At 66.2% G+C, this 17,073-nt stretch overlaps 1 protein-coding gene across 3 annotated transcripts; it reads right to left on the reverse strand.

The window, feature by feature from the left end:
• Window positions 1-4,657: 4,657 nt before the first annotated feature.
• Window positions 4,658-14,428, reverse strand: ICOSLG (inducible T cell costimulator ligand). 3 transcript variants are annotated; one of them, XM_032356649.1, is made up of 8 exons: window positions 13,420-14,428; window positions 11,292-11,332; window positions 10,002-10,361; window positions 9,264-9,557; window positions 7,877-8,048; window positions 7,213-7,247; window positions 6,683-6,736; window positions 4,658-6,275 (listed from the first exon to the last, which is right to left on the reverse strand). In XM_032356649.1, the coding sequence occupies exons 1-8, from the start codon at window positions 13,431-13,433 to the stop codon at window positions 6,265-6,267; spliced, it is 981 nt and encodes a 326-aa protein (XP_032212540.1). In that variant the 5' UTR covers window positions 13,434-14,428; the 3' UTR covers window positions 4,658-6,264. The 3 variants fall into 3 exon arrangements, with proteins under 3 accessions (XP_032212540.1, XP_032212521.1, XP_032212529.1); XM_032356630.1 differs by having other exon boundaries at window positions 7,877-8,045; window positions 13,420-14,090; XM_032356638.1 differs by lacking the exon at window positions 6,683-6,736 and having other exon boundaries at window positions 13,420-14,086.
• Window positions 14,429-17,073: the final 2,645 nt, after the last annotated feature.

Consider the following 17,073-nt stretch of genomic DNA (forward strand, 5'->3'; position numbering starts at 1 on the left):
ACTGAAAGTGTGTCGCTCTTTCCTCTGCTCGGGTCGGGTTTTTCTAAATGCGATTCTCCGTGGGGCTCCTCGCCAACCTTCGTCGAGGACACTTCTGGCCGGCACGGAAGGTGCCCACCGCTCACGCCTCGTGGCGGTCACTCCCCAGAGCCCAACATCCCGGCCTAGAAGCCGGGGCTCACGCAGCGCTCGCTCCCGTGTGCACTGCCCCTGCCCCCAAGAAGGGCTCCAAGCCAGCCGGCTCCGTTGAGGACCGACCCACAATTTCTGATGTCGGATCACGATTCTTCACGATGAAAACAATCCAGGACAGTCCCTTCCTCGGGGCAGGGCGGGCCCCTATTCACGGTGTCCTCCTGATTGTGGGTCACCCCGACCGTGGGACCCCTGACTTTGGGTCCCCCTGACTGTGAGGTCTCTGCCCATAGGTCCCCCTCTGAAGTTTTTGTCCCCGTGACTGCGGTCCACCCCCCAAGCTTGGGTTCTCCTCGGACCATGGGTCACCCCAGAACGTGGGTCGCCTCTGACTGTGGATACCCTCTGACAGGGGTCCCCCGACCATGGGTCCGTGTCTGACTGTGGGTCTCCTATCTGCGGCCGGTAGCCTCTCCCAGACCTGGCCTCAAGATGCCTGTTACTGTACATTCCTACTGGCCTTTGCTCAATGCTTTATCATCAAAGGAAGACGGTCCCCGAGTCTGTTCCTTCGTTCGGTGTTGGATAAACGACAGCCCCGAGCCGGTGGGGTTCCTGTCCTTCGAAGCCCACAGTGCAGGTCTCCCCCGTCCGTCCCTGGACCGGTGCACGGAGCCCTGGCGGCCTGCCCCGCCACCACCTCGTTCCCAGGCCGGGGGCGGACAAACCAAATCTGGATGGTGACATGAGCTCTTCCTTCCCAAACGGGCCGCTAAGACTCCCAGGAAGGGATTTTCTTTTTCAGATTTGGAGATTTTGTGGAAAGACGAGCAGAGAACCCCATCAGTTAAAACACAAGGACAGGCCCGGATCTTGATCGCACCCACGGGGGTAAATGGGAAACTGGGCCGAAACCCTGAGACGCTGACCTACTCTGTGCAACGAGCCCTACCACACACACCTGTGTGTGGCCGAGGGCAGTGCCCCAAGTCCATAGCGAACTCGGGGGCCAGGCTCCCCAGCAGCGCCGAGCGGATCGGTGGGACCCGCGCCTTGGCCCGGAGCGCACAGCAGCCCTCGCGCCCGGCCCGCCCTGAGGAAGGACGCGTCCGTGGGGTCCACGGTTGGCATCGCTTTTAGGGGACGAGCAGCAAGAGCTTCCCAGTCCGGACACGCCGGGCCGTCAGTGCAGTCCTCGCTCTGTGCCGACACCACGGCAGGGACATCCGTTCTGCTCAAGACTCTACAGGTTATCCCCCACCTTGGTTTTTAGGAAGTGATTTCTTTTAAGTAGCTTTTCTGCCCCCAGGACGCTATGGCGTGGCTCTAAGTCCTCTCGGTTTTGGAGTCTGCAGCAAAATCAGCGACTTCTCTTCCTGGGCGGAGGGTGGCCACCAACCTCCTTTGGGCCAGGTGGAGGCTGGGCTCCGTGCACCGCTGAGCCCCGGGCCTTGTGGGGTTGGGGCCGCTGAGGACACGATTTGACCTTCTCGGTGAAGAGGGATTTGCCAGATCTCAGTCCGCCGGGGCTGGCGATTGCTGAGCCTGAAACCCATCGCCCCCGGCCCCTCCCCGGCAGCCTCGGCCGCGTGCCCGGTCGTCCCCGTCAGCCTCGGGCCGCTTCTCTTTCTAAGGACTCCTCCACCGGCCTCGTCCTCCTCCCACGACCTCCTCCTCCGGCCTCAGCCCGGCCAGCATCCCGCCTGCTGGGGGACGGAGACGCCATTTCGTTGCATGGAGGCCGAGGTCTGAGCGCTCACGCTTACGGGTGCTGCCCGTGCCTGGAGGGGACACGCCCTCAGGCAGGCCCAGAGGAAGGCAAGGGTCTAGGGTGCCTGCCTGGGCTGCCCCTTCCCCAGTCAGCCTGCCTGATGCGGACTGCGGCACGTTGCAACCGTGAGGTACCGGCGGAGAGCGGGCCCGTGGGAAGGCTGCTGCGGTGCCGAGTCAGACCGTGCAGGGGGAGTCAGGGGCCGGCAGGGCAGGACCTTGGCCGGCGCAGGGGCAGGGCTGGGACTCACCTGCTGGGCCTGGCCCGTGGGAGGACGTCCTCGGATGGACTGAATACGGCCGCGTCCGTGCAGGCCATCCTAGGGGGCCAGGGCCCGGGGCTGGGGGGGAGCACGGTGCCGCCCGTGTGCCCACGTGGACGTCTGGACCCGGCCAGGCTGTGGCCCCCCGGAGCCCTCACCCTCTCCCTGGCCCCTCCCTCTTCCTCTCCCCTCGGGTGCTGGAGTGGGTCGCACAGTGCCGCTACCCCCAAAGTTTAGTTAAGATGAGGTCAGCCTGGGTCGGGGTGGGCCCTGAATCTGGAGGCCGGTATGCTCTGGACGCAGGGGACACAGACACAGGGAGAAGCAGAGAAGGGGGCAGCTTACCGGGACGGCTGCGAGCCCCTGGCCGCTGGAGGAGGCCCGGAAGGATCCTCCCCGTGGGCCCCCACAGGCCCTGGCCTGCCGACAGCTTGACCTTGGACCTCAGCCTCCAGACCGGGAGAGAAGAGCCCTCCAAGCCACCAGGACCCTCACGGAGCTCACAGGCTCCCCCTGCCCTCACCCCCCGGGACCCCTGGGCCCAGCTCCCTCCGGCTGTGCTCTGTGTGTTCCGCCGAGGCCTCGAGCAGCAGGGATGGGAAGACCACCGGGGAGGGGCCCGGGGGAGCGCACCGGTGACAGCGTGACGCGGGGACTCAGCCCGGACCTGAAGCAGGCCGTGTCGCTGTCCCCTCGCGTCCACCACGGTCAGTTCACGGCGACATTTTGAACACGTGACTTCTGCACTCCCCGAGACACTGCGCCTTCTGGGCCCTCAGAGCACAGATCCCCGGGGCGGTCCAGTGACCGCCACCCCCACAGGCTGGGACAGGTGCCCCCCACTTCCCCGCGGCTCACAGCAGCCCCGGCACCTGCCCCAGGCCGACCTGGGGTCACATGGGGGACTCAGGGAGAGGAGTCACGCTCTCCGAGGGGAGTGGTGGCGCCTGCGCTCAGCCCAGACCCGGGGACAGGGGACTAGGGAGGGACGACGGGGCGGGGAGGAGGCAGGATCCTGGACAGTTCTTGGCTGGGACAGCCCCCGCCACTCCCCCAAGGCCCAGATCCAGGTCCGGAGGGGCCTCTGCTCCCAGAGGCTGCGTCGCGCTGGGAGCTGGTGGGCCACGGCCCCACACGGCTCTGGGTATCACAGCTTTCCTCGTCCGTGTTGTGAGGGGCCCCGGGGTCCTTCCCGGGACCCCCAGCTGGAGCTTTCGGCAGGAGGTGCCCCTCCCGGGGCTCAGCTCCTTGCCCCTGAAGGGGGCTGACGGCACAGGAGGCCCCGGGATTCTTGATCATGATGTCCCACGGGTCCTGGGAGGGTGGGAATGAGGGGGCCGGGGTGAAGGAAGGGCCTGGGGCACCCTGTCAGGGCAGGAGAACCCCCAGGAGCTGCTGGGGTGTCGCGGTGCAGTCCGTCTCCAAGGACAGAATGATCTCAGGCCCCACCGGAGTGACTGCCTTATTTCTGGAAAGCTGGGAATGGGGGGGTAGGGACCAGGCGTGGGGCTGGGGGACCTTCCATTCTGCCCAGAGCCCACCTGCCGGCTCCAGCCCCGGCCCGAATGGCCACCAGAAAACCACAGCTGCCCTCCCCAGGGTGGGGGCCGACACACTGGCCAGGCTTCTAGAAGGCATCTGAGCGGCTGGGCCAGTGGGCAACAGCTCGTTCCGCCTCCTCGCCCCATAGCAGGGACAAGCATCTGCCTCAGGCCACACAGGCTGCTGACCCTTCTGTCCCCTGCCCTCGTGACAAGCCGTCCTGCGCGCTCACCCGGGCTCCTCCTCCCCAGTGGTCTTCCCATCCCTGCCACGTGCAGGTGAGCGGGAGGCCCCCGAGGCCAGGACTCCCAAGGGCACAGGTGTCGGGGCAGGGCCTCTGGCCAGGCGCTGAGCGCACTGAGACGGTTCCCGCTCGGGAAGGAGCCAGGCTGAACGGGAAGGAGCCTGATGGGAGACGTTCCCCAGCCTGGCCCCAGGAATCCCCTGTCCTACGCCACAGACAGCCGTGGGCCAGGAGCCCCCATGTGGCAGGGGACAGGGGATTCACCCTGCCTCCCAGGGCCAGGGGCCAGCGGAGGGCAGGGATTCGCGCTCCCAGTCACGGACCCTCACGGCGGGGAGCTTCTCTGTGGCAGCCGTTCTGGGTCCCTCTCCCCATTAAAGGCCAGTGGCAACCCCGCGTGTGACAACCTGACATGCCGCCAGACCTTGCCCAACGTACCCGGAGGACATGACTCCCCGGGGTGAACACCAACGGGGCGGGGGGCCCTAGGCCAGCGGGAAGGACAAGCCAGGCCGGCGGGGGAAGCCGCCGGACACAGACACCGTTTTCATCTTGTATTCTCGTAAACCAGGTTTACAGAAGCAGACATGAGAACAATGGTCTCCGACCCGTCCACAGACGGTGATGTCCAGGCCTCCGACCCGCCCACAGACGGTGATGTCCAGGCCTCCGACCCGCCCACAGACGGTGATGTCCAGGCCTCCGACCCGCCCACAGACGGTGATGTCCAGGCCGAAGGGCGAGGGGTCACTGTACCTGCTCCCAGACCACGCTGGGTCCTGCCCGGGGGGCGCCCTGCGAGCGGGGTCTGCTGCAGGCTGCAGGGTGGGCGCCCGGGGCTGGTGGCGGGTCCCGCGCCCCCTCCCCGCACCCCGGCCGTCCTCATGCTTCCGCTCTGGACGCCCCCGACCCCGTCCCCCCGCAGGGACTTGTCCCTTCTCATGCTTCCCGCGGCCGGATGCTCACGGTCTTGCCGCGCTGGCCTCAGAGCCGTGAGGGGAGCTCCGGGTACAGAAACAGACGCGGACAGTTTCTCCCAGAAAGTGCTGGGCTCAGCTTCGCCCCGAGCCTGGCCCTCGTGTTTGTCCCAGTCCGGGTCCGGGCCTGGGGGCTCCTGACGCCGTCAGTGCTGAGTGACCGCAGGCAGGACGACAGGCTGCGTTTCCCAGGGGCTGTGCACGCTGCGTCACCTGGCAGCCTCCTTCACAGAAGCTCCTGGAAGCACGAGCAGCTCGACTCATTCGGGGCCACAACATGGGAACGGCCAGAGCCGTGGGCCGCACACCTCTGCGTGCCCCCCCAGGGCCCGGGGGGCTCCGAGGAGCCTGGCGTTTGTCCCTTCGGGGCGGGCTGGGGGTGACCGGTGCAGAGGGCGGCATGGAACTCACGCCACATTCTGACGCAGGAGGACGCCCCCTCCATGCGTGTCATGCTGTCCCTGAGGGCCCTGGACGGCCCCTGGCGAAGCTGCGTCTCCGGAGACGTGCTCCCTGTCCGGCCTGAGCGAGTTTCTGGGTTGTTCCCTCTGTGCCCTCGGAGGCCAGGGCTCCTGCCAGGGCTGCCCGAGAGCAGACTACCTTCTCGAAAAATTCCACTGACTTTTTCGGAGGGAAATCCAGCTTTGGGCCAAAACAAACAAGATCGGGGTTTCTTCCCAGTGAGGATCTCAGAGGAACACAAAGTCTCAGGAGTCTGTCAGGGGTTTTGCAGCGTTGACCGTGACTGTGCCCGGCATCCTGGACAGACACACACGTGCAGACTCACGGCCCTCGTCTCGGGGGGCGGGAGGGAGACACTGGCGCCTCCGTGTTTCACAGACCCCCCTGGGTCACCTTCACCAGCAGGGCGGTCGCGGGAGAGCCCGCACGCTCCTTCTTCCTCCTAAGGGAGACGCCCTCCGCCGGTCTCAGAAAAGCCACACTGCCCCCAACCCCCGTGGGTTCGGATGTAGAGAAGGGCCCCACGGGCTGCAGGGGTGGGTGGGGGAGGGAGCCATCGCGAAGCGCCGGAGCTGGGGAGCCCGCCCACGTGGGGGCACGTGTGTCCCGCTGACTCGAGAGGTCCTTGTCCTCGTTCCGGGATCCGGCAGCCCCTGGGGCGCTGTCCCTGGGGTCAGGCAGGGGCCTGCGTGTCCCTTCCAGGCCGGAGAGGCCCCGCGTCCACGAAAACCCCTTGTTAATGGCGCTGCTGGGGGCAGATGGTCCCCCTTGCCCACCGGGCCTGCCCGAGTCACGTCTCAAGCCGCCGTCCGCCGTCCTCCTGGGGGCATCTCCCAGCAGCCCTGTCCACCTCCCGGGCGGCGAGTCCGCATCAGACACAGTCTTAGAAAGAAAAAGAAGGGAGGCGGAGTCACGGGACCGGCACCTGCTACCTTCTGGGGGAGGGGAGGCAGACGGCTGACTTTCCTGGGGGCTTAGAAGGGTGGGAACAAAGGGTGGGAACAAAGGGCCGGAACTCTGAAAACTCACGGACGGTGTGCTTCCGTCCGCCCTAAGAACAGGCAGGCCTTAAGGGTTTGGTGAGTTGCTGGTCTCAGGCTGTGGGACACCGGCTCGCGTGGCCCCAGGAGCACATCCCGGCCCGCCCGCCTGTCCGCTGCTGGGAGCAGGTTCCCGGGACCAATGGGGCCCCCCTGGGGGTTGCTGCATTTCATGCCCAGCTGGGGCCCGACCTCCCCGGGGCGGCCACAGGGCCGGACGGGCTCACGGGGCTCGGAGCGGGGGCTCACTTGTTGGGGCTGTCAAGTGCACGCCGGCCCCTTGGCCCTCGCAGCCCGAGGCACCTGCGTGCGGGAGACGGAGGCTCTGTGGGTGGGTGTTCCCCAATCTGGGGGGGCCACATCGACCTTGGCTCCCGGGACTGGGGAGCTCGCCCCGCACACGTAGCTGTTCTCTGACAATGGGCTCCGTGTCTGGCCTCCCGTGGGCCCCGTGGGGGTGGGGTGGGGAGGGCGGGGCCCCAGGGGGGAGGGTGAAGCTCGGGGCCTGTGCCCGGCGGTCACCATCCCAGGCTCTCTGCTGGCGTGTGTGTCTGGAAAATCCCGTCACCCAAGGTCAGCAAGGACGGATCACACGCCAGAGGGGGCAAGTGGGAAGCAGCTTCCCGAGGGGCTCGCGAGGGGCTCCCCAGGGGCTCCCCAGGGGTTCACTGCGTCTCTGAACACAGAAACGTCTACCCCTGGCCATCAAGTAGTGCTCACGCCCACTCCTGTAACCCGCACGCGCCCTCCGCGGGCCCCTGCCCTGGCTGCCCACTCACCAGGGAACGTCCGCTCTGGCTTTGTGGCCGGGCACCTGTGGGAAGGAACCAGAAGTACTCAGGGTGGGCAGCAGAGGGCAGGGGAGGGGCCGCTCCCAGGGGCGCCTCCCCGGGGCCTGGCCTGATCGGCAGCGGGTTGGGGCCGCATCTGTGGGAAGTCTCTCTGCAATGACGGATTGGCCTCGCGCAGGAGGCCCCAGGGAAAGGCTCCAGCTTGGAGCCAACTTGTCCATCCAGCAGCGACCCAGGCCCTCACCCCATGAAAGATCTGGACGGTCCCCACCTTTGTGAGTATCTTAGGGGATGCCCGCCGGCCTCTCCCCCAAGGGGAGATGTCCCTTGCCCCCCCCAGGGTCCTTCCTGGTTGACCCTTGGGATGTGACTCCATTCGTGTTCTGGGCTTTTCTGCGAGTTGTGCTGCTTGGTTTTCGAGGGTCAACACCCAGACTTTCCCCATCTGTCTTAACTTTGGCCAGAGTTCGGGACCGAAGGCAGCTCGGCTTCCACGGAAACGGACGCCGTCCTGACCTCTACGCTCAGAAGCAGCCGCTCCCTCCCCAAGCGAGGACACGGCCTCCTGCTGCGCCCACACCTTGAACAAGGCAGCCGGCTCACACCAACCCGAGAAACGCTCAGCCCTGAGAGCCGGCGCCCAGTCCCCTACCTGGTTGGAAACCCGCGGGGACATCGGCTCCTACACACCCAGCCGGTGGCCACGGCCACGGCCACGACCACGCCCAGCACGGCCAGGGTGCTCAGCACCGTCCCGTGCTCCCTCCTGCGGACGTCCGTGTGGCTCCCTGTGTTGCCGGGTTCGGGGGTCGTGAACGTTTCTGCTGGAAGAGAAAAGGAACCCAAGAGTTCATGGGTCTGGAGGAAAGGCAGGGCCTTCCGACCTTCCAACACAGCAAGAGGGGCCTGAGGGAGGTGCTGTTTTGGGGACGCTGAAACCCTGAGGCCGGTGAGGGAAGGGGTCCTGTCCCTCAGGGGAGCCCCCCATCTTCCTGGGGGCACAGGCGGCCCTCCACACCCCCACCTGCCGTGGGAGCCCCTGCAGCGCCCACACCTGGGCCGGAAGTGCTGACCCACTGGGTGTGGGCGTGGGGGGCCTGTACGGGCTCCCAGCGGTCCCACAGCGCCAGAGCCGGCACCACTGCCTGGCGAACCTTCTGGTTTCCCTTCCACCCGCCGCCCACGCTGCTCTGCGGGGAGAACACGGCTCAGAGGCCGTGGTCAGAGGAGGCTGTCTGGTGCTACCCTTGTCCTGGTCCGTTTGGGCTCAGAGACCGTGACCACAGAATCAAAATGCTGTGCCCTGATTTCTGGAAGGAAGACGGTGGCCCTGCCACGGTCCCCGGGGGTCACGGCGTGCGCCCCACGCAGGCCCAGGCCCACACTCGGGAGGCTTGTGCGCGCGCTGCCCTCTGCTGCGGCCATCTCGGGTTCTCCCCATTACTGCCCAAGGAGCCCGGCCTTCCCCTCCACTTGGCACCAGGACCTGCAGGTTCCCGGGGGCGGGGGGCGGTCCTGGGGCACCAACACTTTCCTGCAGCAGGCAGGGCCCGCGGACCCCACTGCCAGCTGCGGGGAACCTGTCACCTCAACGTCATGACGGGGACACGCAGACGGAGAGCCCGGGGCCTCTAGTACCTGCCCGCACACACATGCCAGCCCCCCACACCCCAAGCCAGCAGCCAGGTCTGGTTCCAGCAGCCAGGCCCCAGCGTGGTGGCTCTGGCCTCTGACGGGCTCATAGACGGAGCCGGCGTGGGCTTCGGTCCTGATGCCGTCACTGCCCGGTCCTACACAGCCTCAGTCCCTCGTCCGTAAAGTGGGTCAGCAAAGCTGAGCCTGAGAGTGACCACTGCGTCACCACGTGCCCTGCACGCCCAGCCCCGCTCCTGCCCTTCAAGGGCTGCCTGTCACCTCCTCCCACTTCCAATCAGCTTTCGGAAGCCACAGCCAAGACCCCTTGCAGGGGCCGGTCCCTGAGTCACCGCAGGCCCCCAGGATCGGGCTGGCTTCAGCGTGCGGACCCCGGGGGACCTTACCTGTCTGGCACAGGCCCGTGAGGTTTTGGTGCAGAAGGACGTTCTCGATGCAGCAGCCGACGTTCACGCTGGGGGTCCGGCCGATGCGCAGGATGCTGACCACGTCGTACAAGCCGCGCGCGTTCAGGACGACCGTGCTGTTCTGCAGGCCCTCGGGCAGCACGCTGTTGTCCGTCTTGTTGATCCAGTACACGTTGGGCTCTGGATAGCCGTTCACGGACGTGCACGTGAACGTGAGCTCCGCGTCCTCGGAGGGGCCGTGCGGGGCGAGGACCACCGGCACGCTGTAGTTCGCTGCAGGGGAGGGCGGCAGGGGCTGGAGGTCAGAAGCGGAGGGGCACACGGCCCAGCTCCCGATGCCACAGCCCGTCGGTCTGCTGCGCTGAGGCCCTAGTCGGCCTGAACTGCCTTCCTATGTTCTCTCTCACTTAGTGCTTTACAGCGCTCGCTCCTAATCTCGTTCAGAACCTCCAGTTGGAGCCGATTTGCAGAATTCCAGGCAAAGACGGAAGATTCGGGGTTCATGCGTGAGACCAGGTCAACTCAGGCTATAGGAACTTCCTACAGGGCGGATGCATTTTCAACCAGCTCGGCCCCATACCCGCTTAGACGCAGACCCGCCTGGAGACGTTAGGAGGCTCTTTACGGTCGGAAACGAGCCCAGGACCGTGCCTTGTCCACACGGGCTCGGGGCGTAGGCTGGGGTGGGGTGGGTCCTGCCGGCCTCCGCGGTCTTACCTGCCACGTACAGCGTCACCACCACGTCCAAGATCTTTTGCAACTGCAAGGATTTCCTAAACACCAGGCAGTTGAACTTCTGTTCGTCGAGGGGGGTGACGTTGTAGAGACGCAGGGAGAAGTCGCCGTGCCTCATGCTGTCCGGCGAGAGCCAGGCCCTGTCCCTGTAGCGGTTGTCCTCGAGGCCCGCCGAGCTGTTCCCCGACAGGTAGTAGGTCACGGTCGTCGGGTGGCCCACGGCGCTGATTTGCCAGTACACGTACAGGTCGTCTAGATCAAAAGTGGTGCTTTCGGGGAAGACGCAGCTGAGCTGGACGTCGCTGCCCACCAGCGCTCGGACTTCCTGCTCTCGCGCATCCGCTGGGATGGGAAAGGACGAAACTGATTTTCTGCAACTGATTTCTGGCCCGCGAACTTGCTCTACGGGGGGACGGGAGGAGGATTTTTGGTTGCCAGACTCCAGCACCACTTCTGACTCATTTCAGCAGAAACGCGACGTATTAATCAGACGGACGTAGGAATGGGAAAGCACACTGAAAATTCAGGCAATTTTGGCAGGCACGTGGATTTCTCTCCTGACAGGAGAGGCTAACGTTGGGAGAAGTGGGGGGACGGGGGACACCCAGACCCGCACTGCCCTATTTCGGCTACTTCCAGGGTATTTCCAATTAATTCAAAATAAAATGTTTCTTTTTTCTTGTTTTTGTTTCTTTTTTTTTAGTTCAGACATTTATAAGGAAACAGTTTCGCTTGATGTTCCCACGACATCAGGAAGGCTGACAGGCTGTTCCCAGGGTGGTGCAACCGTCGGGACCACGGAAACACCTGCTGGGAGAGCCGTCGTGTCCCCGCCCGCCACCCTCGGGGCTGGAAGGCTTGGCGAGCCCTCGGCCTTCCACGTGGTGCCGAACCCTGTTCCTTGCTTTTCTGCATGGTGGCGGCTTTGCAAATTCCTGGGGGCCAACTGGGGCGAAGGGGTCAGGAGAAAGAGGGGGCCCCAGCTCATCGGGGAGCAGAGGGACTGAAACACGGGGAACGAGCTGCCTTCTACCTCCGTGAAACACGAACCCAAACAAAGACTCTGGGGCCTGCACAAGCCCTGTTGTGGCCTTTGGTCTGCTCCTTACCAAAACCCTGGACTCAGCTTCCTCGCAGGGGCCCCCAGAGGGGCAAGAGGCCGTGGTAGGAGCCTGCGGACACCCGCACCCACAGGACACCTGCACCCACAGCCTCCCTGCTCCGCTGGGGGGCAGGGAAGAGGTGCCCCATAGGAGACCCCCCCGGACCTACCGGCTTGCAGGGCACCGAGCAGCAGCAGGAGCAGTCCGGGACTGGAAAGAAACAACCAGAAAGGTGGGTGAGCCCCTGCTCCTTCTAAACAGGGCACACTGCTCCTCGCAGCCAGAGTGGTTGTGCCCAGGGAGAGATGTGACCACACGCACGGCCTCAGCCTGTCCGGTGGCTCCTGGGTGGTGGGACGACTCCGCTGGTGGGGCGGTCAGAGCCACCCCCGGCAGTGCCGCCAGTCCTGAGCCACCCGCCAGCTCCCCGATGCCAACAGTGTGGTCACAGGTATGGTGGGAGCCTCCCCAAGGTCACAGCCCTCCGCCCTCCGCCCACTGCGGGCCTGGCCTTTGCTGTGGATGGATTCCAAGAAACTACATGAATTCAGGAAAGTACACTTTGAAGGGATTTGTAGCAGAGCTACATTTAAGTTTGGGGGCACAGAGGGGCGCCTGGGTGGCTCAGTGGGTGAAGCGCCAACTCTTGGTTTTGGCTCAAGTCATGACCTCAGGGTCAAGTTCCGGGTCCGGTCTGGGGGCACGGACAGTCTGCTCACGGACTCTCCTCTCTCTGCCCCTCCCACTCCTTCTCTCTCTCTCCCTCTGAAATAAATAAATAAATCTTAAAAAAAGAAGTTTGGGACACAGAAAGGATCTAACGTGGCCAACAGCAGCGGCCGCTGAGCTGCCGGGGAGCCCAGGGGAGGAAAGGGGCGCGGTCATTCTGAAACCAGAAACCAGCTCTAAGGCTCCTCAGAGCGGGCAGGCAGCTCGGCCGCCAAGGGCCAGCAAATCCCTCTGGGGACTTCCCAGACTCCTTGAAGCAGACCTTGGACTTGGGAGACTCCGCACTCTGCATGCCTCTGCCCCGCCACCCCGTCCTGCAGCCTCCCAGGATCCTGCGAACGCTGCCTGTGTTCTGGACCCGAAGGCACCCCCGCCCCGCCCCCAACAGCTGTCATCTGAGGGGCATGGAGGCCCGTGCCTCGCGGGGACGTTCCGGCGTGCACTGCTGTCCTGCCAAGCCAGACCCTGGGCCACCATGGGCTCCCCCACGCCCTACAGAAGCCGCGGCCTGTCGGGGTCACCACTCCAGCTCGTAAGGACAACTTCCAGACCTCCCTGTCCAGCCCCCTTCCCTGGAGCCCGAGCTGCCTTCTAAGACACAAGGCTGTGAAAACCCCTTGGTGACTCCCCACGGGAGACCCACAGTCTCCCACAGTGCCCATCAGACCCCCCTTCTGTGCGGAGGGTCCAGGGGACATTCGCCTGCTAGGGCGTCAGTGGGTTATCGGGGGGCTCTCTGGGGGCGTGCACAAGAGCACATGCTCTGGGTTCTGGCTAGGGAGACAGGTTTGCCTTCTCCCTGGGTGCTCCCTGGGCCCACTTCCTGGGCCCTTCTAGGCCTCTACTGTTCCACCTGGGCCCCAGGCCAAGCCCCCAGGCTCTGGGGTATGGTGACTGTGACCTTCAAGGACCTACATTTATAACGGGGAAGGCTGGGTGTCAGGACCCAGATGTCACAGCCACACCAGCTTATCAAGGGGGGCACAGCCTGCCGACCCCACGACTCCACCCAAAGTGGGTATCCTGGCAAAAAGCTGGGAGCAAGGCTGGAGTCCGAGTCTTCCCAGTATCAGGGACCCGGAGTGATGGGCAGGCCTGAGCCCCTCCTCCCCCGGGCTCGGCTGATGGGGGCAGGGATCCTAGGCGTGTGGGGGAGGACATGGCACCAGCCAGTGGGCACCAGCTGTTCTTGGAGAGTGATCCTGGCGCTTCGAGGTCATGGCGTGCCTCTGGGCAATCTGCTGTGGGTGGCCAAGCCAGGGCGGGGGGCGCCAGGCCGCGGGGACACTCGTCCGGTACTCCGCTTTCGCTCTCACCCTTCCTCCGCGGGACCCGCCTCCAAGTACACCCACGCGCTGCCCTCGGTCCTCCGGCACCTGCCCCACCCCTGGGAGGACGCCACCCGCCTGCAGGTAGGGGCTCCGGATGCCGCCTGGCGCCCCGGGGCCGACCCTCCCACGGATTCCGCCCGGGCCCCCAGGTGAGCGGGTGTCCTACCGGACGACCCCGGGAGCCTGCTCCCCGCCCCCGCGGCGCCGCCGCTCCTTCCCCGGCACCCGCACACTCACCTTCTCAGCCGCATGGTGGGGGCGGGACCTCGGGTCGCGGGAGCCCTCGGAGCCGGAGAGACCTCGGGCGGCGGGAGACCCCGGAGCGCGGGAGACCTCGGGCCGCGGGAGCCCTCGGAGCTCGGGAGACCTCGGAGCGCGAGAATCCTCAGGCCGCGGGAGCTCTCGGGCCGCCGGAGCCCAGCTGAGCCTCCGCGTCCCGCGCCTCCGAGGCTCTGAGCGCTCCGCCAGCCGCGGCGCCGAGTGCCTGCCCTGGCCCCGCCCGGCCTCGCCTCTGATCCCACCCCTGCCCCGTCGGGCTCACGCGGGGGAGGGGGCGGGGCTAGCGGGACGGAAGCTCGGCCACAGGCCTCTCGAGGTAGCCCTCCCCGCAGGGACGCCGCGCGGGGACCGGGGCGCCGAAGGTGTCCGGGGGAGTCGGGTGCGGCGGGGTGCTGGCGCGCGTTCCCGGGCAGGAGGACGGCCGAGGGCTCCGCGGGAGGCTTGCCAGGCTGGAGGGGCCGTGGGAGGCCACGCGCTGTCCCCCGTGTCGCACAGACCGTCCGCGCCCCCCAAGCGCCCCGGCCGCCGCGGCGCCTACCGCGCCCCCTGCCCCAGGAGCCGGCGCTTCCCGGCCCGAGGCTGGGCTGGGCCGAGTGCCCGCCGTCCTGCCCCCTGCCCTCCCTCTCACCCACGGGAGTCAGGACCTCCAAGTCTTAGGGGAAGTGAGAGCCTGCGGCCGTTTCAGAACGAGTGAATGAACGGACGGGCGGGAGGGCAGGCGGGCTCTCCTCTCCAGGCCAGCGCTGGGTCCGGGAGATCCGCCCCCAGCTTCGCCCCGGATTCTTTGGGGGGTCCTGCGCCACACGCCACAGCATGTGTGGCTGGTAAAGGCTCTGAGGAGCCGCTGCGTGGAAGCCAGTTCCCGTCTCCTCTTTTCTGGAGGAAAGCCTCTCTGCTCCCTTCCCCACCCTGCCCAGCGCCCTTGGCCTGCCCTGCGCGGCCGGCCGGGTGAGTCACTTCCACCACGACCCGCGCAGGCCAGGTACGAGCCAGGGAGGTAGGCGGGGCCGCAAGGGAATGGGGTGTCCTTTCTGCAGAGGCGGCCCCGGGAGGGGCCTGGGATCCCAGGCGCCCCACCTCTGGTGTCCCGGGAGCTGGCGGAGCAGTGCGTCCTCGCCGTGTCCCCGGACCCTGTCCAAGTCCGATTCCCAGGCTGATGGGGAGGCAGAGGCCGGCGCAGGAGAAGGCAGGGTGTAAGCGAGGGCCAAGCAAGGAGGGCTCCCCCGACCCCAGCCACCTCTAGCAGCCTGCCTGCCCCCCAGCAAAGACTAGCGCGCACCTACTGCAGGCCAGGGCCTCTGTGGGCGCGAGGGGTCCGCTCCGAAAACACAATCTGTGCTCCGTGGAAGTGAGCATTCCCGTGCAAACAGGAGCGGAAGCGGGGGCGGGGGGCAGGACGAGGGGCCGCTGAGCAGGGCGCGCAGGGAGGGGCGGGACCTGCAGGTGAAACCCCGGCGGGGAGCGCGGGCGGAGAGCTCAGGGGCTTCCCCGGTCCCGCAGGCTAGGCCCTTAGGGTGTAGGATTTCAACGGGGCAAGCGGGATTCCCTCCCCTTTAGTCGGGGAGGGCACGGCCAGGGGCCAGGAGGGGACTCCGTTCACGTGTCCAGTGGGGGCACCGGCCGTCTGAACTTGGGGCGCCGTGAAGGGGGCGGGAGACGGGGACCCAGAGGAAAGGTAAGATCCGGCTAGGAGAGCACGGTGTGGGCGTGAACCGGCTCCCGCAGGGGCTCCGGACGCTGCCCACTCCCGGGCCGGAAAACGGTTGCCGTCCAAGCCCGCAGTTTGGACAAATGTAGCGGGGGACGCTTGGGGGAGGGGCGCCGGGTCAGGCCCGGTGGGCCTGGAAGGAGACGCGATGTCGGTGGCCTGGCTGCCCCGGGCGCTGGCGGCCTCGGCAGCAGAGAGCCCGTCGGGGGTGGGGGGCCCCGCCGGGGCCAAATCCGCAGGAGAGGCGCATCAGCGGCCGCCGGACACCTCCACCTCCCAGCCCTCCCGGGTTCGGCCCCGCGGCAAAGGGCAAATCCCCGGGCTCCCTCTGACTGGCCACGCTGCACTGATTGGCCGACGCCTGGGCAGCGCTCAGCCTCCGGAGGCCCCGCGGGGAGCTCACGCGGCCGTGGGAGGGGCTGGGGGAGGGGCTAGGGGAGGGGCGGACCCCAAGTGCGAGGGGCTTTTGGGCGCTGGGAAGGGTGCGTAGTCGGTGGGTCCGGAATCGTGATGCAGCCCCGGCCTGCTCCAGGGCAGCGGGGAGGGAGTGGGCGAGGGGCTCGAAGGGGTGAACCTGGGGGGCTGAGGGGCGCTGCGCTGCCACCGGTCCCGTCAGGAATGAGGGCTGGGACGCAGCGCAGGGGCTGTTGAGGGGACTTCTAGCCAGTCGGGGCCGTGGGGGAAGGGGCGCCTCGGCCTGGTACATGCATGCTGCTTCCAGTCCCAAGAGCTATGTGACCTCGGGGAGTCACTTAACTCCTCTGTGCCTGCACGTTCCTGTTGGCCAAGTGGGAACAGTCAAAGAGCAGCGGGTTCCCGTGCTGGGCTTGTGAGAGACACTCCGAACGTTCGCACGGACACTGGCGCGTGGGTCACAAACAGTTATTTTATGGAAAAGCAGACCAGCCGTCGGGGCTCCCTGAAGTTGGCGGGTTTTCCTTTCTGCCCCTTCAGGGCCACCGTGTTTCCCAGGCGGTCAGAGGCTGCGGAGGGAGACTCTGCTGGAGGAGCATCTAGGGGGCCCCGGGCACCAAGCGGGTTGGTGTTCCAGCTGGGGATCAAGGTCTCAGCCGTGGGAGGGGGCGGTGTGCACTTGCACTTGGATGCTGAGACCCAGGCTTCCCCCTCAGCGGTCCTGAGCAGCTCCCTGGGGGTTGGCACAGCCTGGACATGGGGGCAGCCCTCAGCGGGGTCCCTGGTCCAGGGAGCTCATCATTTCTCCAGCGGGTGTGCCTGTTTCCTGGGGAAGCCGGACGACAGCTCCACAAGCTTGACATCTCAAAGCAACAGAAATGCGTGGTCTGCGAGTTCGGGAGGCTGCCGCCTGGATCACAGCTCCTCCGGGGTCTCCGGGCGGGGCGTCTCCTGGCTTCTGCTCCTGGAGGCCCCAGGCTCTCTTGGCTTCTCTGTCTCCAGGGTCATGACTTTCCCTGTCCCAGGTCAGGTCTCCCTCTGCCTCCCCTGACAAGGACCTTCGTGACCACATTTAGGGCCTCCCCAGGGTAACCCCGGACAATCTTCCCATCTGATGTCACCGTATCGGCAGCATCCTTTCTGGCCACAGAAGGTGACATTCACAAGCTCCAGGGATCAGAACAGGGACACCTTTTGGGGTCTGTGGGTGGGATTAAAAACTTGGAGACTCTCAAGGCATTTGAGGACAGGGGCAGCTCCGGGCCCCTCCTGGGGTACGGTCACGGTCTGGCCCAGAGCTTGGTGTCGATCCCAGGAACCTCGGATCACGACGCTTCACGGACTGAGCCACTCAGGCACCTCTGATCTCGATTTCGATACTCATCTTGATAAATTCGCCCCTGGCCCCTAGACCTGGGACCCCAAAGCCCAAGGACTGTCCTGTCCACCCATGAGAGAGGGTTTATGCGGACTCAGGGAGGACTTCTGTA

Source organism: Mustela erminea, chromosome 1, assembly GCF_009829155.1.
Source record: "Mustela erminea isolate mMusErm1 chromosome 1, mMusErm1.Pri, whole genome shotgun sequence".
In the NCBI taxonomy this organism is placed as follows: Eukaryota; Metazoa; Chordata; class Mammalia; order Carnivora; family Mustelidae; genus Mustela; species Mustela erminea.